Source organism: Diadema antillarum, unplaced genomic scaffold, assembly GCF_040938485.1.
Source record: "Diadema antillarum isolate AM-2024a unplaced genomic scaffold, OU_Dant_1.0 seq00001142_RagTag, whole genome shotgun sequence".
Classification (NCBI taxonomy): Eukaryota; Metazoa; Echinodermata; class Echinoidea; order Diadematoida; family Diadematidae; genus Diadema; species Diadema antillarum.
The window spans coordinates 95,516-122,566 of record NW_027271954.1 but is presented as its reverse complement, the minus strand read 5'-3'; the positions used below and the strand labels follow the sequence as shown (position 1 = coordinate 122,566).

Sequence of the window (27,051 nt, the reverse complement as noted above, 5' to 3'; positions counted from 1 at the left end):
AACTTCAAAAATGCGCAGCTTGAACTTCCAAGTTCATTGACCCTACATGGTAAAATATCGAAAATCCTTCATAAAACCCATAAAAATGTACGGATCACTACCAAAATCTAATCATCTGTTCTTTGTGTCATTTTCAACCTTTCCTGCAAGTTTCATCCAAATCCGTGCAAAAATCTTTGAGTTATTTTGCACACGGACAAACAAACAAACGAACAAACAAACAAACCAACCAACAAACCAACAGTAATGAAAACATAATCTCCTCCCTTGGCGGAGGTAATAACATACATAACCAAACATGAAAAAATAATACATGGGGAAATATGTACATGTACATGTAATATACACACATATATATATATATAAATCCCCAACTGTTGATTGGTTTGACACAACACTGTCATTAGAGGTAAAATGTTAGCGATGAAAAAATGTCAGAAGGAAAAATGCCAGTTTTAGCCATAAATCAAGTTGTTTTCAAGCTTGGGGTATAAAGAAACCTCTATTTCAGAGTATGCAGGTTCTTTTTTTCTCTCTCTCTCCCTCATCGTGCTTCTCTATACTGGCAAATAAAACAACAGCAATGAAACTTCCATTTTTCCCTTTGTCCACTGTTTATGCTGGTAAAAACACCTGTGGGAGTTAGCTTGCTGGCAGAAACTTCTATCGAATCAATCAGCCAGTCGCCTCATATCTTCCCCTGACAGCCCCAGGATGTGTAGAAACACTTCTTTTTTTCTGCTTCTAGTCTATACGTACTTAATGACACTTTGACATGCACAAGCAAATTATCTCAAAAATAAGAAAATGTTAGCTACCATGAATCTGAACTTCATTTAGATCCAGTTATACAGGAAAGAACTGAAAACTGGGCAAGGACTCAAGAGTGAATATATGGTGTCATACAGATGACAGTAACATCAGCCATCTTGCTCACAAGACTACAGATTTACATGTAAAACAAAAATTATTCTTCATTGTGTACACACATTTACCAAGATTTTTGAAAGTCTGTCTACAGCTCTTAGGCTAATTCTTGGTAGTACCACACCAGTTCTTTTCATTAGAGGACAAGCTGCTAAGATAGAATGCAAACAGGTCAGTGAAAAGTTTGTGTCCGTGTGATGAAAGCTTGTAGCTATTCTTATTCATACTAAATCACAGCTCTTGCAATTTACGAGAAATAGCTATTCTTTTTTTAAATTTTTGAACAGGTAAAACTTTGAAAAGTGAGAAATCTTACATAAATATAAACATACAACTTCTCAAGATATACTAGAGAGTATAGGCTTTCCCTGCAGAAGACAATACATCAATACACACTATCCTTTAATTCGCCTTTCCCTGTGGCCAGGCCAACGAAAAAAAAGTGCTTCCCACAAGCCCGCAAGGCAATATGACATTCGATAGTAACATTACAAAACATAGGCTCATACATATTATAAGAAAACACTGCATGAGTGAAGTCTTGGAATGAAAAATTACTACACCTGCTATTTTTAGAGTCCAACCAACACCTAGCTGCAAGACCTAGTGGCATTCACGTGGATATATTTGCTCTTCACAAATATATGCTTCAATCAATCAGAGCCCCACAGAGAGGCATTCACACTGTTCATTGCATTTACTTATATCTTCTTACAGCTACATGTGCCTTTGTATCGAGAATGCTTTCAAATCATAATGAATTCCTCATTCAGGAAATTTCTCCTTTTCAAGACAGCAGTGCAGAGACGATGATGATATTTTCAGAAAATATGACAATAAAATTTTGCCATCTCTTCACTGTGAAATGAGAGAAGCAATAAAACTGGACTTTGACAAACACTTTCACTCAGATTCCAACACATAATGCTTTTCAGCAGAGATAAATCTAAGAGAAATGACACGAGAAGCCCTTTTTAAAGTGCACACTGGAATATGTAAAATTTACAAATGATATACAACAATTGTTTTCTGTGGGTTTGCCTATTCATTTACATTCAACATGGCACATAGTCAAGCTGCTGACAAGCATTAAATACTTTCCTACGCTTGATTACCGTGGCTCACGAACAATAACATAGCGGTGAACGAGCAGAACTTTCACTGAAGAGGGGGCTACGCGACATCATGATATCACGCATCGCATGTACAGGTGTATCCAGTTGTGTAACTTCATTTGTCTCAAAGTAACACAGGTAAAATAGTACATTTTTTTTTCTATCTTTTCAGAAATATTACTAAAAAAAGGTAATATAGCTAGCCACATGTGTTTAGAAAGAACACAATGATATGCATTATCTCATTTGATTGAGGGCTATCTTCACGGAGTATGCCAATGATTTGCCAAGGGTGTGAAAGTTACAAAAATTGGCAAAGTCCAACATTTGTATTTTAGTCTGAACAAGATCACCAAACCTGCACAGGGATTTGGAAATATCGTCTGCAGCTGTTGAGAAAGGAAGGAGGAAGGAGAACGAGACAAGAATTTATTTGACTTCAACTCTCCTTGGAAACATGCTGCCCTGTGATTATTGGAACATTTGCATTGTTCACATGTATGTTGCGTGTTATAGTGACTACCCACAGTTCAGTAATGCTACGCATGATTATTGGCATGCACGTCATGAAAAGTATGCACAAACTGCACAAGAATGGTTTGGGGCTCCATTGTTTGGTAAATTACTGAGAGAAAAACTTCTGCAAATATTGAACTTTGCCTCTCATTTTTTTTCTTCTGACATTTGCATCCTCCACAAATCATTTACTAGACAGTGCAGTGAAAACAACCCCACAGGATCATTACTAGGTCAGTTGATTATTACCAACATCAGTTTGGATTTAAGTTCATGTAAGGCCCAATAAAGTGTTCTAATCAAACCCATTTTTTGCCCTCATCATCTTCACACAGTCTCATTTCATTGCAGAACTTGTTGATAAAAACTTTAATACCAGTAAAAGTTTTTGCAAATCACCCTGAACATTCATTCTGAACTGACAAATCACATCTTTGTGATGCCATTGTCAAAGAAGTAATTCTCAGCTTTCTTAAGTGATAAAGCAATTCTCTCTTATTCTTCTTTATTTTTTTTAACAAATATAATTTGAAATATTTTAACTTCTGGTGCATAAAATGTGCCCCATCTATCAAAAAAAAAAAAAAAAAATGCTGCTGCAGTAATCACAACAAAATAAAAGTCATGTAACATGCAATACCAGGAATGTTTCACTGACTTCTACGGTAGTGTCACAGATATGTTGTTTAAATCTGAACATTGATTAAACAGAGTTCACCATGAATTCACAAGCTCACAAATCTGGACCATCCAAATCAGTACATTTTGGGGCCACAAACACACACACACACACACATACAAACACATAAACATGCTCAAAGCCACAAATAAATACAGAGAATGTTGACATTTACTGAGATTTACAGCACCTTTTCTTTCTTTTTTAATTGCAAAGACCAACGATTCATATAGTGGTTTTCTTCTCACCGAGATCATAAAAGAAAGGCACATATTTCCGCATGGTCTCACACTTCATCAAATCCTACACCACACTTCAGATCGCTCGCCTGGCTATAGTTCAGCTCATTGGTGACATGACTGTACTGCACCATGCATATAAATCACATGCAAATGTGGAATAGCTCAAAACAGCAGTTACAGTTATCTCACACACGGCGTGTGAGTTTCTCCCCAATTTCAAGGAACACTCAGCTGCATAAGGCAGTCTGCCTTGCATCGGATCATGCATTGTATCGGATCATGCATCATGTTTCAGATCATACTACTCCCTCATTTCTGGATATGACAAATGACGAGAACTTCTCTTCGCTTTACCATACACATGTTGTTGGTTTTTTCTTTATCTCTCTTATGCTGATTACTTCAGGTCCTCTAGAGTATTATGCTGCATCATGGCAAGAATTGAATGACAAGACACTCAAGCTGTCTCCTGTCTGCGAGGTAGGAAATACTCCACAAATGGGAGACAGAATCAAGGTTTTTTACATACACGGTGGAATACAGCTACAGTGTCACGCATTGTGTGTCTGAATGAATCCAGTGCTATAATATGTCTGGAGAAATGATGTAATTCCAAATTCTTTTATGGGAGAAAGATGGGAGGGGGGGGGGGGGAAGGTAGGAAGAAGGTGCCGGAAGAATGGTTGGAATCGGTGGCATCAAGTACCTGATAGAGACATATTGATGTGCTGACAGAGTGCTGTTTATCAACTTCGATTGTACGGTAACTGATTTACACACTCGCCACATTCAGTTGTTCTCCCCCCCCCCCCCCCCCCCCCCCATCTGTGACTTTACATCACTCCCACACTGAGAGGTGTCACAATACAATGAACTGGGATGCTAATTTTTACACCACCTTTTGAATACAAAAATGAGTGAAACCATGCTTGAAATTTCCTCTTCCTGACGCTGATCAAGACCAACTTCTTCCTCATTCCAATTCTCCACTCTCTGTTCATATTGCAAATAATAATAATAATAATAATAATAATAATAATAATAATAATAATAATAATAATAATAATGATAATGATAATAACCTTTTGTGATTGAACACTCTCATTTCCCACTGATATCAAACCTGACAGCTGCATTTTGGTGTTAGAATATTGCATGTAGAATTATAATTCAAATTTCTTCGAGGATTTGACAGAAAAGTAGTTGCATCATCATCTTACTCATCTGAAAGCCTTGGACTTTTTAAGCTACTTTACGAGAGCCAACATTTAATTCTGACATTTAATATGACCCTCTTCCCCCCCCCCCACCCCCACCCCCAATGGAAACACCCTAGGAACATATAAATATCTTATTCAGATCAATGATTTTAGAGGGGAAAAAAATGAGAATTCAACATAATGAAAGAGCTCTTTACTTACCTCTTCCAGAAGAGAGGGGGAATAGTATTGCCCTTTAACAGGTATTAACACGTATTAGTAATAGATCAAATGAATGTGTTCTTTTCATGAAATAATGAACACTTTTGCATTTTCTTAACATCAGTGCTCCAATGTAACATCACACATTGCTATAGTCCCCGTATCCAGCTATGAAGGCACTGGATTTTACCAAAGACCTCAAAAATCGCACAATTTTCCTAAAACTTCATTATTTTAATGTGTCCTCCTAAGATTTCTACACTCACTGAAACCACATGTATACAATATGGATGAGGAAAATTCCCCTTTAATTTGGATACACATTTGTCAGGCTTAACATTTTTTGCATGCAATGTCATCGATCAATCACTAAATGTGAATGTGCTGCATCCTCCTTTCAAGTTTCTGCATTAACTGCTGGCTTAGGATCGCAGATTTGAAGAAATGCCAATTCTCAGTTACTCTCAAAATCATCTCCGAAGTATAAGAGCCAGAGGCTACCGAGCAATCTAAAATTATCATAGCAGCGGAAGGATATATCACTGAATAAGTTATCAAATCAACACTGGGTGGAGGACACGATTCTCTCCATAATTTGTTGCTAAAGGTCACTCCGTCTTTAGCGTAACTTTAAAAGTCAACAAAGGATTGATATATTCATCCATTGATATATTCATCCGCAAGGCCAGAGAGGGGGCAAAATAGTTTGAGGTCTTGCTATTCCTGCCACAAGGGAATATACAATTAAATTGAAAGGGTTCTATGCTCCAACCCCTTCCTAATCTAACACAGGTTTTTTACTGTAAAGCAAGACATTCGTAGCATGAAATTTCTGAGAATTGGAGCCGACCAGCTTTTTGTGTGGCATGAAATTTTCTAAAATTGCCACTGGCATTCAATGTATATAAATGTACACAAGAAAATTCATGTGGATTTTGATTTCATAATTCTTGGCTCGTGTGAAATTCACGAAAGTAAAATTCACAATTTTTTGTTTGTTTTTACAGTAAAGAGATGAGCAGAACACTAATTGAAATATATCCAGTCTTCTACAGTGATCTGGTTTCCAACTGGATTCTTTCTTTCATCCCCCTCCTCCCCAACCTCTCTCTCTCTTCTTTTTGCTCTCATTCTCATTTACACGTTATCATTCAATAATTCACATAAAGTGACAGAATGTGGATTCTTTATTGTTGCAAGCATCCTTCCCATATCATTTAAATGAATTGTATAGTTTTGGCTGAGACCTAGAAACTTCAGATTTCTAACATTTTTGGGTGAGATCATTAGAAACCTTTTAAGAAATACGAACTTAAAGAGCATGTAATTCCAAAAGGAATCCAACATTTACTTGATGAAAATTGGTTCTAAAAATAAAAGGTGGGACCCACCTTTCATTACGATCGCTTTGTTTTACTTTGTTTTTGGATGTCTCAGCCATTCCAAAACCAATTTTCATCAAATAAACTTTGAATTCCTCTTAGAATGGTATGCTCTGCACTATTTCTTTAATGGTTTCTTGATATCTTGCCAAAAGTTTAAGCCCAAATCTCATCTCCACCAATACTATACCATCCCTTTAAGGGGGCATTTCATTATTTGTTCTCTTTCTTTCTTTCTTTCTTTTTTTTTTTTTTGGTCTTAATAACCTTCTTAGGATGACTTAGCTAAGTGAAATAATGTCTGTAAGTCAATGAACATATGTATGAACCAAACAATAATATAAATTGCAAAACAGAAAAGAATAACCTACTGTAAAAGTGGATATTTTTGCGTGAGTAATTTTTTGCTCTCGGCTAGGCCAAATGAGTTTCCCATGTTTTTAATCCAGTGGAATCAAAACATCAACTATAGAAAAATATGGCATGTTAGTAAAAAATATTTGTTTCTGGTTGCCCGGTACATGCGAGAATTTCAATACAACAAAAATTTCCACTTTTACAGTATATTTGCCAAAGTTACTGCCCTTTTCTTTCTCATGTGTATGTGATTTTCTTGGTATTCAATATGTTATCCAACTATATTCATCTAGTTGGGGGAAAATATCAGGAGAAAGGTCAAATTACTTCGCATATTAAAGAACAAGTATCAAACAAGAGTTTGTACAGGAGAAAGGATCTGCCTATATAATAAATCTATACAGACTTGACAAAATTCTACTTCTTAAATGCAGTTACCTTGCTTATGAGATCTAGATGGGGTTTTGCAGGCTATACACATAGTGTTTACTCATACATTATTCATGAATGATTACCTCAATTCTGGAAGGAAATACTTTTTTTTTTTGCCCCAACCCTGCTCAAAACATATCAAGGACAACATCTGTCTTACAATTCCTGTGGGATAGGTAACATCAGCTTGTTTGCACATAAATTCAAGGAAAACAACATTTTTGGTCTTTTCGAGGAAGAAGATAAACAAGTAGATAGTCTTTCATTTCCCATCATCCAAGCTGATATGAAAGGGCAGAATGAATAAACTGGGGTTTGATCAGAGTTAACCCATTCTGTACTGGAACTTGGTGGCCTGTTTATTAAGTCTATGGACATTTCAAACTTCAGTATGGAACGGGTTAATTCATGTTTGAGTGCATTTATTGCCAAAACCGATTAAAACTAAAGGTGGCATCAAGAAAACAAACATGAAAGTACATGCTGACCACATTTCATTGAGCACTATTTGAAGATAGCATTGTAAATAATTAAGTAATCCATGGTTTAACGATCAACTGCAGTCTATACATATGCAACATTCCAAACCATTTCTAATTTAACTTCTGTGAATAGGGTCAGATCAGATGAACAGAATGCTACAAGCTACATCAAAATTGGACAACTGATAAGAAAGTCATGGAATTTCAAAGTTTTACAAGTTTTCACTAAATGCATACTTGGAAGAGGTGATATTTTTATATCACAAATCTCTCATTGAATTGTTTATATCTTCACCAATATATCATTGACATTATACTTTTAGTCTATGATTTTAAACAGCTGCAACTTCTTTCTCTCTTAAAGTCGATGTATTGTTACCAGCTTAATCAAGACTACAAAAACTTGATGTGAAAGATGCATCTTCATATCACTGTTGCCAATTTGAAGGATGTGTAGTTGCAACTAATATTACTGACTTACAAAAATATGGCAGACTTTCAAATTTCCTTCCCTCATGTTCAATTCTGAAGAAACCTTGAAAATAATTATGTTAGAACTCCTAATTCTACTTTATTTATCAGTGGAGCTAACTTGAGCAGGACTTCAAATGGTGCTTTTAATACTCGACAGGCACAATAATGCTAAATTCTTATATCTAGATTCTAAATTCAAATGCATCATTGTGCAACATTATCAGACTTAAAGTCAATGCCACAATTCCAGTCTGTGCATTGAATGAAAACCTAAAAATGATTCCTGCTACTAACCTATGTTAACCAGTAACCAGCCTCATCCTAGAGCAGACCTCCCAACCTTTCAGACTGAAAAATAGGGATGGTTTGGCTCAAAAGTAGGACAGAAAGAGCAGTTCTCATTGGAGTGTGTAGTAAAACTATCAACAAAAATAGGAAAATCCTATTGAATCAAGAGCTGGGAATGATAGAAATTCAGATTCTTTCCTCCAAATTCAGAACGGTTGGGAGGTCTGATAGAGTAAAGCTCCATTTACACAGAGCATGGGTAATGGCAACGGTTCAGTTTTTTTGCTATGGTGTGCCAAAAGGAACCATGTCTGGTATTGTCACAATATCTCTTCCCCGCTAATAATTTTGTTACGAAATTAATCTTCAACTGGTGATTTTGTTGCTCTTGATTCTGAGATAAGAATAACATTTTGGGTGACTTTGTACCGAATTACTGATTTTTTTTTTAAAATAGAACCAGACATGATTCCTTTTGGCACACCATAGCAAATAGGCATGACCGTTGCCGATACCGCGCTTGGTATAGACAAACCCTAAGACCTAAAATACTGAGCCCTCATTTGTAAACATGTTTCATGCCAAACGACTCGATTTCGTAATTAAGTCTGAATGAAAACTTGAATCAAGTTTCTGTACCACCTCTGTCACGTTTGGTTGATCAGTGACTTGTCGGAGGCATTTTCCAATCAAGTTTTCCATGATTCTGGGTGCACATTTTGTAATCTGAACAGATTGACCTGCACGACATATTTCAGGGGGGAGATCGAGCTTAGCAGGAACCCCTTGGAGCTTTGTACTCTTTGGACTATTGTACATCATGCAAACATTGTATGTTGTCTTGCCTGCACATTTCCTTGTAGGCCAGGCATTTTAACCGACAGGCCACGGAGTTTGCAAACACACTGGTCTGCAACTCAAAAGTAATCCAAGAAACCCACCACCTTTCCATCTTGATTTTTCGATCTTCCCATCTGATATGGGCTTATTCTTGCTGTCTATCTTGAAGTATAGACATTGGTCCTTCTTGAGCTTCCATATTATGATTCTCGGTGTTCCTTTGGCAGGGCATCAAAACTTCTGATCCTGCCACTTATTCAGCTCACTTAGGGATGGGAACACTGCACAATACAGCACTGTCACTGTCAACATGCTAAGTCCCCTCTAAAAGCCATCTTCTCTCAATTTTCTTTGGGGTCAGGCTGCAACTACAAATAGCCTAATCTCCTACGTACAATGGCATGATGACTTATGAAAGGAAATACCAGACTCAGAGATTTCCAGCAGAGGTCTTGATCGATGGCCTACTTGCCGTTGTCATATCTGTTTTATCTTCGGCCTTTTTCTGTGAGCCATTATTCCTGCAGAGCTTGCTCAGAAACGAAGTGGCAGCAGGTCTATTGAACCAATACTTGCTACTCCCAAGACTTTCACTCAAAGAACCCAAGTGAGCCATGATACCAGTCTCAGTACACCTGACAACTGCAACTAATGGAGCATCACTTGCCTCTGTGATGAATACTAGTACACTTCTTTCCTCTTGTGATGCTGCTGAGTAGAAGTTAAAGGCCATCGATCAAATCTCATCCTCTACCAACTCTCCCACTTCCATGGCCCATGCTTTGGATACGACACACCACACATCAGCTTTTCCACATCCACAAACTTTTCAGAGCCTGCTCCAAGGTTTACCAGTTCCCAATGAGATTCTTTAAGGTCCTGTTTACCTTTGGGAATAGTGATTTCCCACTCTTAGTTTCGCTCCGTGTGGACACAATAATCAACGAGCTTGTGAGTTCGTGTGAACCTGGCTTCTTGTTTGCTGCGCTATTTTTGTATGGGCATAAGGTCATCTAGCAAAGACTCTGTGTACTTCCGGTGTAATCATCAAGTGGGATTCGCTCGTAAGTTGTGACTTAAAGTTTATGTGTGTGTGTGTGAACCTGCCTCGTGAATTCAAAAGTGGAGCTAATCATCAACAGTTCAGTTTTTGACCTAAACTTCAATTTTGGCAACTGTGGGTGAACTTAACTAGTGATTATTTCAAAGGCCTTGCATCAGATGGATCTCTCATTGGGAGTGGCAAGATTGATGGGTTTCTGGCTGATGCCTGATGCCCTGATGGTACCAGGGAGGTGAGACTCACCTCCCTGATGGTACCAATATGTTCCAAAGAGCTATCAATGGGCCACATGAGAACTCTTTCAGTAGTACCATAAAACATGCCGGAACAACCTGTTCAAAGTTATATTATATGTGTACATCATGCATTTCCTGACAGCTCTTTTTTTAAACTCACGTTCATATTTTGTTCATTCCAGGCTAATCCATCAGGATGCAGAAGGCACCAGATGTTCCACTCCACCAGACAGCTGGAGGACTTCAGACAGATTATTTGGCCTCAACTTTCTACAAATACTACAGTCAGACCTCTGTTTTTCGACCATGTCAAGGCCGGCACCCATCCAGATATTAAAGCAATTTGGCCAGATGTAGGAAAAACAATGTTCACGTTCGTATGCACACTGTAATGATAGACTGAGAAATTGCAAAATCACAATCTATCTGGCGATGGTTGTCCCAATGAAGAACATGCAGCACGCAGTGGGTAAAAGTTATGTATAATTATATGTAGGCCTACAACGTGAATTTGTCTGTGTTAATGCTGTTCATGGTTTGTGGAAGTCACGTTGCAGCCAATTTTTTTTAAGGCATTAATTGGATCGGAGCGGAGCAGAATCTATTATAGGTAAATCATGTTAGTTTTGTAAAAGATTCGTGTTTGAAATCACTTTCTTTTTCATCTTCACTACATGAGCGTATCCGGATGATAAATAAGTCCAGATAATAGATGGTTGGATAATCGAGGTTGAAATGAATATATTTAGCAGATCCACATCACACACAGACACACACAGACACACACACACACACATGTAAGAGTAAAACGGCTTGGATCACGTCAAAGTGAGATGAGATACGCAAGTGTAAACTACCTAATGTGGAATATGTTTCTAAATCACTTTATTGTCGCCCAGAACTTGCACTGAGAGACATATGAGGAATTTTCCATTTTATTTGCTCGTAAATTGTTCTTGGAAGTTTTTCCCATGAGATCATATCCAGGTACCATGAATTTTTACAGTTAGACGGCTTCTCACACTCACATCCCTATCCTTTACAGTATTATTGTCATCTATTCTTACAGTTTCCATTATCATGCCATAGTTGTTGTCTTTACATCGGCATATATCTGAAATTAAATATTTAGATTTTTTTTTTTTCAAATGTGGACATTTGCTTACCACAGTTATTGTCTGCATTGACTGAATATCTGATACTTCCCTAAAGGAATAATTCTGCACTCACACTCGTGGTATTTCAAAAGCCATGGTCATCTATGTTCATCTATGGTGACAAGGACATTAACACTCTACAGCAAAATCACCCAAATTACCCAGTCTAATTCTCAATTTCAGGCTAGCAGACTTTCTATCAAATTTCATTTCCACATAGACATTCAATCCAGATCAGAATAGTCTTTCCATTTGACAATGAAGCCCAAATCCCAACCTGCTGTAAATGGCACTAGAAATTGTAAAAATATCCCATGCTTTTACCATTATTTTCCTAACATACTGAAGAAGTGTACCTTCCAGTTATCCACTAGCAAGATAAATGATTTGAATCACTCGTATCCATTACAGATAGGGAAAAATGGACACAGAATGCAGCAATGTATGTAAAATAATTCATTACAGGCTCAAAGACAATCTTTTATAACAAGCTCTGCTTCAATAAGCTGTTTCTGAGGCTTTTCCCCCTCAACCATTCACTACAAGGTTTTTTGCAAGTCATTACTAATTACTCCACAGCGAGCAAAATGAATTAACTTACAGATTCCAAATCGTACTCCTTCATCATGAATATTCTCTCATTTGTCAGTCCCCATACAATCACATCTCATACTTGCCACTATTTCCTGATCCCCTCAGAAGCAATAATCTTGCTGAACCCTTTTTCTTTTTCTACTTAGTATTTTCTTTTTGCATCAATTATGGGTTTGTCCAGTCGGCAAAATGTCACAAGTTCAATTCAATGGCTTCGAAATTCAACGTCTATGTAGCTCTGAATTAAAGAAAACAAGAAGCAGTTCAGAAAGTCTGATGTATTGGCACCTGCATTTTGTCAGTGATAGCCATGGAATTGTGTTAGAGAAATGTCTTGTTGGAAGGAATGAACAAAACATATTCATAGTGCATCATGGCCATATCTATAGACATAAATTCTACGGATTATCTCAATATTTTGCAATTAACTTCTTACATTTGGTACATTTTGTTCTGTTGCTCACATACAATGATTCATCTTTACTTTTTGTTTGTTTGTTTTGTCCTCTAGATTGTGTACGGTGTATCAACAGAATTAACTACATTTGCCATTGAACTGTCCCATAAGGAAACCTTCAGTGCTATATGAGTGGTGTATTAGAACAAAAAATAAAGGGTTGTACATGTTTATTTTTTTAATAGTAAGTCTCGGAAAATTATTTCCAAAACACATTGTACTGATTAAACCTGTAAAAAACTCTTCAAGATTTTCAAATACAGCAAATAGTCTACAATGTAGTAGAAGTACAGTAAGTTTGTACAGTTTATGCCTTCTCTAGATAATGATTATAGATGATAATAATTATGTTACATGGCTTTGATTCATGGAATACCAGGGAATATTGCACTTGATAGGGCCAATAATGCATGAGTTCATCTTCAATTCATGCAATATTCTCTGATATCCTACTCATAGCCATCCTATATAATAACATATATTCAAGTGCATATAACAATGTTTCATATTCAGGATTTAAAATTATATTTCCCTCACCTCTGACCCCAACCTTCATTACAATATATTGTGTTAAGTTCCATCTTGTTCTTTTTTGTTTGTTTTCGTTATTGGTGTCACAATAAAACCACTTAAAATGAAAGACAGCTGTTTCATGATCACGCCATATTTTTTCCCCTTCTTCTTTGTTGTTTAAATTCATGTGTATTGCGGAAGCTTTGGCGGCACTATAAATGTATATCAGCACCAGCATAATATTTTCCAGGTTTATGGCAAGATTAGGGCAAGAAAGTTGAAGAAGACACGCTCTGCTGCTTAGATGGTTTATTGCTTAATATAAATTCAAGCTGCTGCTTTACTGTATATATTTGCAGGTACCGGTAGTATATATAGCATGTTGATCTTTTGAGCATTAACATAAACATAGCTTGTATGCTCATCAAATGTGAAGCTGAAATTTGAACTTGAAATGTAGTAAAGGTAAAATCTTTAGCATCTTCTTTCTCATTAAGAGGATGGTGTGTGAATGCTCAAACAAACAACCAACCAAAACAAAACAAACCCTACCCGAACTTGTACTGAATATTGTTGTTTGCTTTTCAATTCAACTTTGGATGTGTGCCAAAGTATGCATAGGCCTACATCCCATCAAAAAGTTACAAAATGATGATGACAACTAAAACTACAACTAAAAACTTTCAAAGTTGGCAAAATCTTGCCCTGATTTTTTTTTTCTGTATTGTGGAACATGTGAACATACACTGGATACAAACACACACACCCACATTCAATACAATTGTAGAATATAGATATGTGGGGTGAATTTCCCATGGTACTACCCTTCTCTAGTGAAGACAGTTTACTTCCTGTAAAAAAAAAAAAGAAGACAATCTAAATGTCCGATACATGATACACACAAAACATCTTAGTTTACCACAATTAACAAAAGACTGCAATTCATGTATCGATTCTTGTGAGTGTTCTCCCAGAAGAGCTAAAGTAATCCTTCACAGTGCAAATCAGATTAACACATGTATACTGTAAAATGCCAAAATGCAGCACATTGTTGTTTCGTCTGCTTTCCATTCAATGGTATTGATGACGTCATCGATGGAAGACATTGGGATTTTGCGGGAGAGGCATGCCGACAGAGATGCCGTCCTCGAAGACCCTCATGGCTCCTTCAAAACTATGCTCCGTGGAGAGATCACCATGGCAATGACTGATTACTTCAGTTTCTAAAGACTCTCTCCAAAGTAGAGTGGGCAGAGCCTTTCTTTACTCTACCAAGTGCTCGCTGCTTCACGCCGAGGATTATGGCTGAGAGTCAAATGCTTTCTACAATGTGCTTTAATTACAGGACACCACCAAATATCAACACAAAGACACACAAACACAACATACAGTACACATATACATAACAGTATGTATTCACATATGCACAACATATGTATATCATACACACACAGAACACACATACACATGCATACACACATGCACACACACACACACACACACACACACACACACACACACACTCACACTCATACAAACACACCAACAAATAGAAACAGTTTTATTTGTCTGCCATTGTCACACTAACATAAAAGGAAAGACAATGATATACGACCACACTAAGAGACTGATATCATCGGTATAAATTGTCGTCTGCAACAACGATGTGAAGGCAATTCCCCAGCTACCTGGTGCATTAGAAATGACGGGGAGAACGCACGAGTAAAATTTCAAACATTACAGCCATTCTCGCCCACCATGTTAGCTAATATGCCTCTCTGTGGTTTGTGGTGAATGATGTGGATTCAGCAGCATCTCACAATACAGTAGATTAACAAACCCTGCGAAGTACCACTTGCAAGAGACTGCCACAGGCTGCATTACCAGGATGACCATTTGATGGGCCATGGTACTCCACACAAGCCTACTACATTTTATAAAACGCACTGGTTGGTTGAACATGTGTCTGATGCAAGTTTGGTATATTCAAAAAATGAATTATTAAATAATCTACCATAGAGCACAGATTATCTACTACAGAATCAAATGTTCTGAAGATAAAAAGTTGAAAATCCTATCTTGAATTAACTATAACTTCACTTTGGATCATAAATCCTTGAATGTCCAGCTCATTACTTTTTACATACGGTCATTCACACTAACACTAGTAACAGTAACAAAAAATTTTAAAAGATTAAAAACAGTGAGAAAAGTCCTGATATTTGGGCTGGAGCTGCTATACAAAGTCTGTGCCTCTCTGGCACCCACAGGTGATGTTCTATCAACTGTCTAAATTTTGATTGCATTTTCTTGACGCTCTTACACTCTATATTTGAATCCTCGCTACAAAGCCACACAGACCATGCAGCTAGTTCTATCTGATAGGACATATAGCTCTGCTATAGCCCTATAACTGCATGCAGGGGCCTGCTGAATCAATCGTGTTCAGTATTCACAGTGGAAAAAACAACTCACTCTTCAAAATTCTCAACTTTGTCCAGTATGAATGAAAAGGCTGAATGTCACAACAACATGTTTTTAAACAAATTTGTTGTAAGATTTTCATTTTCTTTAAGTTTTTTTTTTGCTGCTTGACATCCTGTCCACTCTTCTCTTTCTCTCCATTTCTTCATCCATCTATCTATTCATCTATCTATCCATCTATCTATCTACCTACCTATCTATCTATCTATCTACCTACCTACCTATCTATCTATCTACATATCTATCTATCTATCTATCTATCTACCTATCTATCTACCTATCTATCTATCTATCTATCTATCTACCTATCTATCTATCTACCTATCTATCTATCTATCTATCTACCTACCTATCTATCTATCTACCTATCTATCTATCTATCTATCTATCTATCTATTTATCTATCTATCTATCTATCTATCTATCTATCTATCTTTCTACCTATATATTTATCTACCTATCTATCTATCTACCTATCTATTCATCTATCTATCTATCTATCTATTTATCTACCTATCTATCTATCTATTCATCTATCTTTCTACCTATTTATCTATCTATCTATCTATCTATCTATCTTTCTACCTATCTATTTATCTACCTATCTATCTATCTATCTATCTATTTATCTACCTATCTATTTATCTACCTATCTATCTATCTATCTATCTATCTATTTTTCTACTTATCTATTTATCTACCTATCTATCTATCTATCTATTTATCTACCTATCTATCTATCTATCTATTTATCTACCTATCTATCTATTTATTTATCTATCTATCTATCTATCTATCTATCTATCTATCTATCTTTCTACCTATATATTTATCTACCTATCTATCTATCTATCTATCTATTCATCTACCAATCTATATATTTATTTATCTATCTATCTATCTTTCTATCTATCTATTTATCTACCTATCTATCTATCTATCTATCTATCTTTCTATCTTGTATCTTTTATGTGCATTTTCTATTTCTTTTTAATATTTCCTGCATCCTTGAAATCTGTATCAAGGATGCTTACCATCCCATTTCCTGGGTTACAGAAGATTATGTAATGCCCCTTCTGACCTTGCACACTGCTTGCCCTATGGCAATGTGAGCATTGCAGTTTTTAGCACATTATGTATGAACAAGGCTCAAGCAATATCCTAATATTTTGCTTGTATCTTTATCACATCACCTACCCAGTCCATTTCTTTTCTTGTCCACACACCGGCTGCTCTCTTTTTCATTCACAATATATTTCTTTTTCTGAGAATTTGAAATCTGAGTTGAGAAACAACTGTCAAGACTTTTTTTTTTTCTGGCACATTACTGTAAGTTATTTTTCATTTCCATCTGTTTCTAGTGAATAAGCACTGTGAAATTATTTCATGTAATTTACTTTTCATTGACTTACTGTATACACCATATATTTCACGAGTCTAAATTTTCGCGAATCAGAACTTCCCGATGGTTAAATTCGCGATAGTGGAGTTCTATACAGAAGGGAGAAATGTCATGTATGTCACATTCGTAGCGTGATCAGAGTCAATATTTTCGCATGTCTGTAATTTCGTGAATAGCACCTGACTCGTGAAATTCGCGAAAATAAAAACCTCACGAAATATTTGGCGTATACAGTATAAAATGCAACAAAAGAAGCATGAAGACAAGATGCAATTGATGTAAACATTAAAATATTCTTCTCACACAACCTGAAAACATCCCTGTGACACCCATTTGCTTTGTTTCTCCAATATAGCCCTGAGGGACACTGCAGAGGTTCAAGTTCAAATTGAGAAGTTAAGTACCTGCCCCTTCTGACATTTTGGTACAGTTAGGACAGGTGTATACACTGGATGCAGCCTTATAATCGATGTCACACACACACACACACACACACACACACACACACACACACACACATGCACACACACATATACATACAAACGCACACAAACTCAACCACAATCAATATGCCATACACTCCCGCTTTAACTCTTCTAGTCCTGTAATATGTTAACACAAGCACAATGTTGGCAGTCTTAAAATTGTTAACACACACAGATGCACACACATATGCACCGGCACGGTCTAACGATATTAATGAAATTAACAGCATGACATGATATTGTCTTCAACATTAAAAATGCAAAACTAGATCAACCTCTGAATTACAGAAATTACTGAATCATACCACGATCACTATCATTCTCGATCATGAATTTCACCACTCGTGCAAAATTCGCATTGTTTAGAAAACCAGGTATATTTGAAGTTAATGGTACATACAGCATGCGGCGAGTCGCCACAAACAAGAAGTGCATACCTATCATGCTGTGAGTCACAAATTAATAAACTCGGATCTTGAGTAACATCCCAAAGTGTTTACTTTTGTAAACAGAATTTGATAACAAGGAGCAACACAAAGCATGTGAACAGATAAGGGTTCAATAGTGATAGCTTCCGATTATACAAAAAAAATTTACTCATGTCTTTAATACTCAGAAATGACAGATAAGCGACAATCTTGCATGCATTAGTATAAAAAAAAAAACTCATATCAATATCAGTGATTCTCATATTTCAGTGCTAATTCATCAAGTATCATCGGATATGTCAGCATTGCACATTATATATTCTGCAAGGAATAAGATATATCCAGCACACATTTTGCAAATTAAACTTCTTTTTGACAGACAAATATTCAACCATCAGTTGATGTTGCAAACCATCAATTCTAAACTTCAAAACAGAAGATATCTCCTGAGTCCTATTGATTTGATGGGCAGAAATCTATCAAAAACCTTTGTGTACTGAGCAAAACTTCTGACATATCGAATATTTCAAAAGAGATGAGTCAATACATAGACAAGACATTTCCCAATAGCCAGATTCTCTGTTAATCTTTTACTACCACAGGAAAATTCTGTCATGTAGAAGGCAAAGTTTTTTCGTGTCTCGTACCCTGTAATGCAAATGAAATGAAATTTCGGGGGAAGCATGGTAATAAATCTTGTTCAATATCAGACACTTCAATATACTCACGTTTTCGCCATTTCTGAAGGCTGCATTGTAGCCGAGTGGTACGGTGTAATTTAGAATTTGACAGCAGTGCGTATTGTGGCTGTTATATCCCAGTCCATGTAGCAAGAACTGCATTCCTAGGATGTTGACCGCCCCTGGGCAATAAAAAAAAAAGAAGTGATTAAGGAGTTTGATGAAAACATGCCCCATTGTTTGCAAGACCATCATTTCCTGCATTAAAATTACATGATTTGAAAATATTTTTCACCCAAAACTGTGTTTCTTTGTGTTTTCACATGTATGTGTATGTGTGTGCGTGTGTGTGTGTGTGGATGTATACATTTACATTCCATCTTCTTTTAAAACAAAGTTTAGTGACCCTTGACCTTGACCTTTCACCACTGTCATCTATGCAAATAAATACCTAAATGTATACAAAATAAACTTTTTAATGAGGAATCTAATTATCCCTGGATACTCAAATCTACAGATACAGATTGGAAAAAACAAAAACAGACAATGAAAGCCAAAGTTCAGTGACCTTCAATGTTTGACCTCTGGGGATATTGCTCAAAATCTAATCAGCACATCTGCTCTTCACCTGCAGCATTCATACATCCTTTCTTTGATGTCAAGAGCTGATGGCTGGACAGACAGATAAGGCAAATTCACACTGACTGAAAAAGCGTGAGTCGATTCGCAATTCAAATCACGCTTATCACTTCTCACTCTGGTACACACGTACAGAATTGTGATCTAAATTGCACTTATTGTAAAATCTCACCCGTTTGGGCGAGATAAAACTGCGCATGGGTGTGTCTCTGACATTGACCCGACTTTGACAGGACTCTCCCGTGCACTTTGCATTTTAGGATATAAAATTACTATCTCATACTGTTGTGTTCATACACACTTGTTCACACCACAAGTAATTGTGACTATTCAATGAAAAGCATGACTATTTCAGGAATATCTCACTCTTAGTGGTGCACAGATACCAATCTTAATCTCACCAATGTCTGATCACTTTGCCCACATATATGAAAAAAAAGAAAAAGTTTTTGCGTCACGATTCAAAGTGCGACCAAAATAATCATGACTATTGGTGACTGTGTGAATGCCTCTGCCAAGTCACTGATATGAAATCAGGGACTTGTCGAAGGAAGATTTGCCCCACACATATATCTTGAAAAATTGATATAAAGAGAATTTTACACATCTAAATTCCAGCAAAATTTTCCAGCAAATGAGCACTTGATTTTATCTCCTTCAGAAGGCAGGAGGACTGATATTATCCTTTAATGATGTTCATGTCATTAACAAGTCAAAAGCATATATTGTGCTCTTTTTACAGCAAATGAAAATTAGACGAATTCTCCTTGTATTTTCCTCACAAGAGTGTATCATTGCACAGTGTTGTAGCCTTTCCTTCCAGCTGTGACAGCACACGAATTTAATTTAAAAAATTCAAAGATCATATAACTTTAAATTGGTCCAATTTTCACAGTTTTTTAATATGAAAGTGCTCCCTGTCACTGAATTACGGCAGCACTTATATTTGGGGTAAATATCCATGTAATTTTTAACCTGTGAGCATTCTTCCAAACATAGAAAAATGAAAAAAGAATTTGGCAAAATGCCTTGCAAACACAAACAGCATGAGAGTACACTGTTCACTTTTCAAAGGCGATGTTATGCATTGCACAGGATCCACTTCCATTATCTTTCGATCGAGTCCCTTGAATTGCCGTTCCAGGACACATCGCTGAAATTGCCACTTCATGTCACACATACGAAAATTTGCATGCCGCCATGTCTTCACCCCACTGGAGTAGCAAAGAGTTCCTTTAATCAGATGGATGGAGACTGGCTTTATTCCAATCGCTAGTCATTCAATGTAAAACGGTAAGATGATATTTCCACACTCATCAGTGACTGATAGCTTGACATGAAATACTTGAATAGTTAATGGACTGCCGCTACAGGCATGGAAGCAGTTTGGAAGGGGATGTTAAATGAGAAAGGGGGGGGGGAAGAGACAAAAAAGGGAATAATATGCTCTAAATTTTACTAGAAATGCTTGCCTTCTCAGTTCGAAGCATTATTGTACATGGGCCTAATCAATGGCAATGTAAATGACACCCAAGGTAGGATTTCAACCCTCTCAATAAAATACAAGAAAAAACAAACAAACAAACAAACACTCTTTCTGAGATCATGTCTGGACAACCCTAGTAGTTATCGCCATGTATTACTACGTATCTCTAGTTGTTGTATTTCAATTTTCTGATTCCTCCATTTAACAGGTTGCCTCTCCTTGTCTCTAAATTTAGACAAAGCACTTCTGCACACCAACTAATATAAGAAAATAAAACGAGGGCTTTGTTCAAATTTACATTTTTATGGGCTGCTTCCAAAGACGAATCACATAAGATGCGTCTAACTCACACTACCGTAGATGTAATGTTATAGTAATCTAGTACAATTGTGCTTATTGCAGGCAGTGAATAGATTCTCTGATTCACATGGAATATGCACAAGAATATATTTGTTTATAACCATGCATACTCGTGATGATAATTTCACACTATTGGGTGTCTAGTTTTCGCTGGCTACATGACAGAATTTTACTGCAGCTTCTCACACTGTAAGACTTTTAATGATGCTACACATGTCACAGAAAAAAAAAAACCAACAAAAACATGAAGTTAATCAGCATTTGTCTCTCAGCACGAAGGGCAAATAAAAAAGCTTGTTTGTTTTTGTTTTGAATTTTATGTGATTTTCATGATTCTATGATACCTTTATATGTACTGTACCTCCTCCTGACCACGCACAAACTCCCAGTGTTACCAAACCAATTGCCTGTTTGTCAGGGGCAAATAACACTTATTATATTTTGGATCAAAAATTTGTCTTCCATTGATTGGTTAAAAGAGCTTCACGTGATTATAGGTATTTTGAACTATTTTAGAGTGTTGGTGTGTTTGGCACTCCATGATGTACTATTTGCAAAATGACGTCACTTTTATGACGACATTTTGCAAATAGTATACTATTTGCAAAATGATGTCACAATCACCCTTCTTTACAATCAAGTGTACCCGTCCGCGTCCAGTCCCGAATTCTAGTGTTCAGGTTTGCAGCGGCCATACGAGTGCTTGGATACATGCGACGGGTAACTCTGGCGGTGCCACGGCTACTACGTTTTTCAATTTCCGATCTCTCGCACTGTTGCGTATTGCAGGCGCTGCATTGCCGCCGCAGTGCGGCTAAGCCTCGGGCCTATATAAAATGATTTTCACTTTTTATTCAAATTTTTGATCCAAAATATAAAACAAATATACTTTGCCTAGTTTCGAGTTTCTTGTTAAAACTATGGGCCTCGGTGACTCCAAACTAGTACTATTCACCTCGGGGCTGCGCCCCTCAGTGAATAGTACTAGTTTGGAGTCACCTCTGCCTATAGTTTTAACAAGAAACTCTCAAGGCCAAGTATATTTGTATACTATAATGGGCATGTAAAATGAATGCTTGTTGATATACTGAGAGTCATGGTCAGATTAAGATACAAATAAATGTCTGTGGCAATCACCCTGATCTATCAACTTTATCATGGCATTTAAGTGAGTGTGTGTGTGTGTGTCTGCGCATTAGTTGTGTATACGTATGTGCTTGAATACCTAATACCTCAAATGGAAGAAACCAAATTTCAGATTAAAACTAAAGATATTTTGTCATTTATCATACACATTTGAGAGAAAAAAAAACTGTGAAAAATCAGCCAACAAGGGTTACTCACACTAAAAAAAAGTAAAGAAGAAAAACAGACAAACAAACCAGACAAGTTTCTGAAATTAAAACAGTCACGACTGTATTTATACTCTTTTGCTTATCCTTTCTCAAATTCAAATATACATTTACCTGGTAGCTCTTTGGGTCAATGACATCAAAGGATATATACTTTACCTTGGGTACACTTTAATTTGGGTGTCACGACTTTGATTTTCTCTATCACTTTCTATCAAAATGTCTCAAACATTGACTGGAAATCAGGGATTGTACTTTTCCGTATCATACACTGAGATACTGAAAATAAACATGTCTGCAGGAGTGCACTGTGGCAAAGTAGAGTTATTCAGCAAATTGAGCATCTTTTTGACTTGTCTTTGCTTTTCTGATGGCTCACACAAGCCTCGCAATGACTGTGTAACCGATTGAGGAAAAACGACTTGGTGTACAATTTGCATCTGTGTGCGGCAAGAGAGCTTTCACCACGCAGGGATTAACGATGGAGGTATCGAGGTGCACTTGAGGTGCACTGAGGGCTCTCACTCTCGTTGTCTTTGCAGCTTGAGGATCTACCATCCAAAGCCGTGCATACTACTCTGGGAATTGCGCAGATTTATCTGGGCAATATTTGAAAGTCCTGCTGAAACCATCATATCTATTAAAGTGACTATATACGTGAAAAAAAAAACAAGAATTCATTGACTCCTCGTCAACTGGAATCAAGCAGGCTGGTCATAGCCCCGCATAGGACTTTCACATGTCGAAAGAAGTCATTCGTTAAAGTGTATATTAACAAGATTCATAATAAAGTCATTTCTTCTTTTATCTTTTAACCCTCTATGCACCAGGACTTACATGTAGCAGGGGCGGATCCCTGAAATCTGGAAAGGGGAGGCGCCTTTACAAAATTAAAGGGGGCGCATGCCCCCCCCCCCCATTTTTTTCTTTTTATTTCTTGTGTTTTCACAAAAAATTAAAGGGGGCGCGCACCCAGTGTGCCCCCGCCTGGATCCGCCACTGTGTAGCTTAAATCAAAGACTTTTCATCAGCATTCAGAAATCCATACAGACTTGACCTAATTCTCCCTATCGCATATAGCTGATATCAAGCCATATCACCTTGCGATACTGATATCTGATCAATCGCTCTTGGGACGTACACTTCCGGTTTTGCGGTTTACCCACGTCACGTCCTTCATCTATAGATATTTTCCATAATTTCGTTGTTTTGCATCATCAGCCCAGCATTTGCAGAAGAATCCCATTCATCAAATGTAAAGTTACAGATTAGAAAATAACACTATTATTCGACAGATTATAAGACAGAATTTAATACGAACTGTGAATACTAGTACTTCGGCGTTCAATGTGCATAAAAGCGTACATTTACACATCGCGCGTTCATAACCGGAAGTTTACATCCCAAGAATTAAAGGTAAAAAATTAGAGCGCCACACGCGTTCAGATTCGGAGAGCTATATACGATATGGAGAATTGTAAGGATAGCAAGCTCGCTGAGGTGTGACAATGTACCCCAGTCCAACAGAAAGGCAATAGGCCCATTCACAGACACTGAAAATGCACCAGCTGAATAATAATTCAAATAACCCATTTTTGTGCTCTGGTTCACACATACATATGCAAAAAAAAAACATTAAAAAAATAAAAAAAGATTATGATCCCATTCACATCCATTGGTTCACAAAGAAAATCGCAACCTAAATCACAGCAGTTTGAATGAGGCCAAACTGCACAAACATGAGTCTCCAGAACGTGACCCGACTTTGGACTGTCTAGCGGCGCGTCTTGTTATGGTGTATAAAAAAACGGATACGATTGCGCACAGCTTTCATACACACTTCGCACCACAAATAACTGCAGCTATTTCATAAATGTCACACTTGTAGTGGTGCGAGGATCATGATTTAAATCTCACTATTGAATAATTGTGATTATTACATGTTGCATTTCAAATCATGACCCAAGTAATCACAATTATTGGGGGCTGTGTGAACAGAGATGCCAAGTTCAAAAAATTGTTATGAGTTAGATTTTCATGACTTGGTGTCTCGGGGGTGCGCGCATGCACGCAAGCGAGAAAGTGAAGTGACCGATCGGAGGGAGTGTGTGGGAGGGGGGTGTCCCCCCCTCCCACGATAGGGAGCTTTTCCAATTTTTAGCTCTTAATGGTGCGATCTGGTGCATAGTGACTATTTTCTACTTATTTTGAAAGACAAAAGGGAAATATACCTTCCATTGCAACTATCACTTTAATCCTTTGAGCTATGGTCCCGATGTGTGAGAAAAATGGGTGTCATGTGTGAGATCGTGAGACGGACCCTAAATGCGTGAGTCTCATGCAGAATGCGTGAGACTCGGTAGCTATGTGTGAATGATCCTGATGGTGACACAAAAGGGATTGAGTGATAAGGTTCTCTCTATAATACTGACAGTTGGTTGCTAATCAGCAGTTAAAGCACCCCAGGGCGCATTGCAATCAGCAAAAATAGCACAGTAAGGGTTAAGTTTGAGAACGAGCTTGAATATTTCTCTCCTAAACTGCATTCCTCAAATCACATTTGGGCATTTGTGGTAGTGGAGGCATTTTCAATCAAGTTTGAGATTTTGCTTGTGCACTTGTAATGTGCATAGGGTTTGACATCTTAAGCGTAATTACGGGGGTGGAGTTTTGTATTCAATTTTATCATCCATCATACTGCATGCAAGCACAATGTGAGTTTTGCCTCTGATTGAGAGGCCATGAGATTCGTGACACAGCTGCTGAATTATTCAGAAACACTTTAGGATGCGTGAAAATGTGATTCAGATATGTGATGATAAGAGCACTGGTAATTCTATTAGAAGTACAAAGACCCTCACCGCCAGTCCCCAAAGGTATACTTCATGTGGCTCCACCTAATTGCTCACCCGGCAAATGACATAAAATAACCTCGCAGCAAAGAGTCTAATCTTTACATGACTAAAATCAATACACATAAAAGAAAAAGAAAATATTTTCTGTTTTACGCGAATGCCTCATGTTTATATAAAGTAGTTTGGCAAAAATGAGAAAGTTTGCAGAGATACATGTAGCCGTATGGCTATGTGACAACCATAATGGTGATGTAAGCTAGGGTAGAAAAAACAACAACAATAACAGCAAAACCGAACAAAAGGGTGAATAGAAACTCTCACTATGATTATGCACAATTCCCATAGTATCATAAATCTGTTGAATACATTTTCATAACAATTTCTCTTCATATGAGTATCAACTACAAAACACATGTATTACAGAGATGATCATTCAAATTTTTGATAGTTATGAATTCTTTTTTTTTTCAAAATTCCAATGCACTCACCATACTGGTCAAGGTGATAGGTGATTTTAAGACACGTGGAATTGTTTGCGGGCTCTCCTATAAACTCCAGCTGAACACTATCTGTTGGTACTGGGGGAGGGTACTCATCCGAACTAGCTGGCCGAGGATATGGGCTCATGCAAAGCGTACCTACACATGAACACCAAGAAAGAAAGAAAGAATGCAAGAATCATATACTCTGAAGCAAGAAATGTTCGCGGCATGACATTTTTTTTTTGAATTGGAGGTGACGGTCCTTTTTGCAGCGAGAAAGTTTTTGCAAACTGCCACTGGCATCCAATGCAAAATTAAAATGCACACGAACATTTCTGGTTTCAGAGTAAACATATTACATGCAGTAAACATAAACTGCTAATCTTTACATTCACCTTCAACAAGTTTTGCCCCCATTGCCAGTAAGCGTTATGAGGCAAACCATGCCATTGCTTAACTTGTAGGTACTCTTCTTTTTTTTCTTCTTCTTTTTCTTCTTCTTTTTACACTTTTAGATACAAGTGATGTCGTGCTTTGGGGGGGTTGCAATGTTGCAAAAATTAATTTGATTTGCCACGGTTCACATGTGGTCAATAATACTATTTGGCTGCAAGTACTTCCCAAAATTTCAAAACTGTGCATGCCTATGCCTACACAATGACTGGAGCATGACCACAGGGCACCCTAATAATTGACTTTAGAATGATGAGTTGCATCACAGGATAAAACAGGGTGTTTGTTTTTTTGTCTGTTCATTTTGTTTTTCACATGCTGCTCATACAAATTGCACAAGGAAAATCATCACAACGCTTTAAAAAATAACAGCAAGATGGACTGAAAGTCACACGTAGCAATGTGGCTCACAATGGTTGGTATCTTTCCGTGTGTGTGTCCAACACAAAAGAATTTGCATTTAACACATCACACTGCAAAGACTGACTTTGTTGTTGTTGTTGTTGTTGAAAAACCCTTCATTTTGGGTGTGTTTGAACACGATTTTCAAAGTGGCTTCCTACAGTCTCACGTCACGGAATGGCTTTGGACAGGTTTCAGATCTCCCCCTTCCTCCCTTCCTCCTATGGCCGTAAGTGCAAATACACCTTTTTTATTCCCCTCTGCCAGAGAGCTTTCCCTGCTCCTCGTCCCGACAGCTTTTGGGTCCTCCTAGGCTGTGTTTAGCATCATTCTCACATCTGAAACACATTTCAATACCACTATCAAAA

General features: G+C 37.3%; 1 protein-coding gene across 1 annotated transcript in view; it reads right to left on the bottom strand.

The window, feature by feature from the left end:
- LOC139744156 (uncharacterized) overlaps positions 1 to 27,051 on the bottom strand; it is a 103,520-nt gene that overhangs the window by 55,321 nt on the left and 21,148 nt on the right. Inside the window, exons 3-4 of the mRNA XM_071654610.1 lie at positions 25,835 to 25,984; positions 18,703 to 18,836 (exon numbers count right to left, since the gene is read on the bottom strand). Coding sequence (XP_071510711.1) covers positions 18,703 to 18,836; positions 25,835 to 25,984 — 284 coding nt within the window. The remainder of the gene's footprint in view (positions 1 to 18,702; positions 18,837 to 25,834; positions 25,985 to 27,051) is intronic.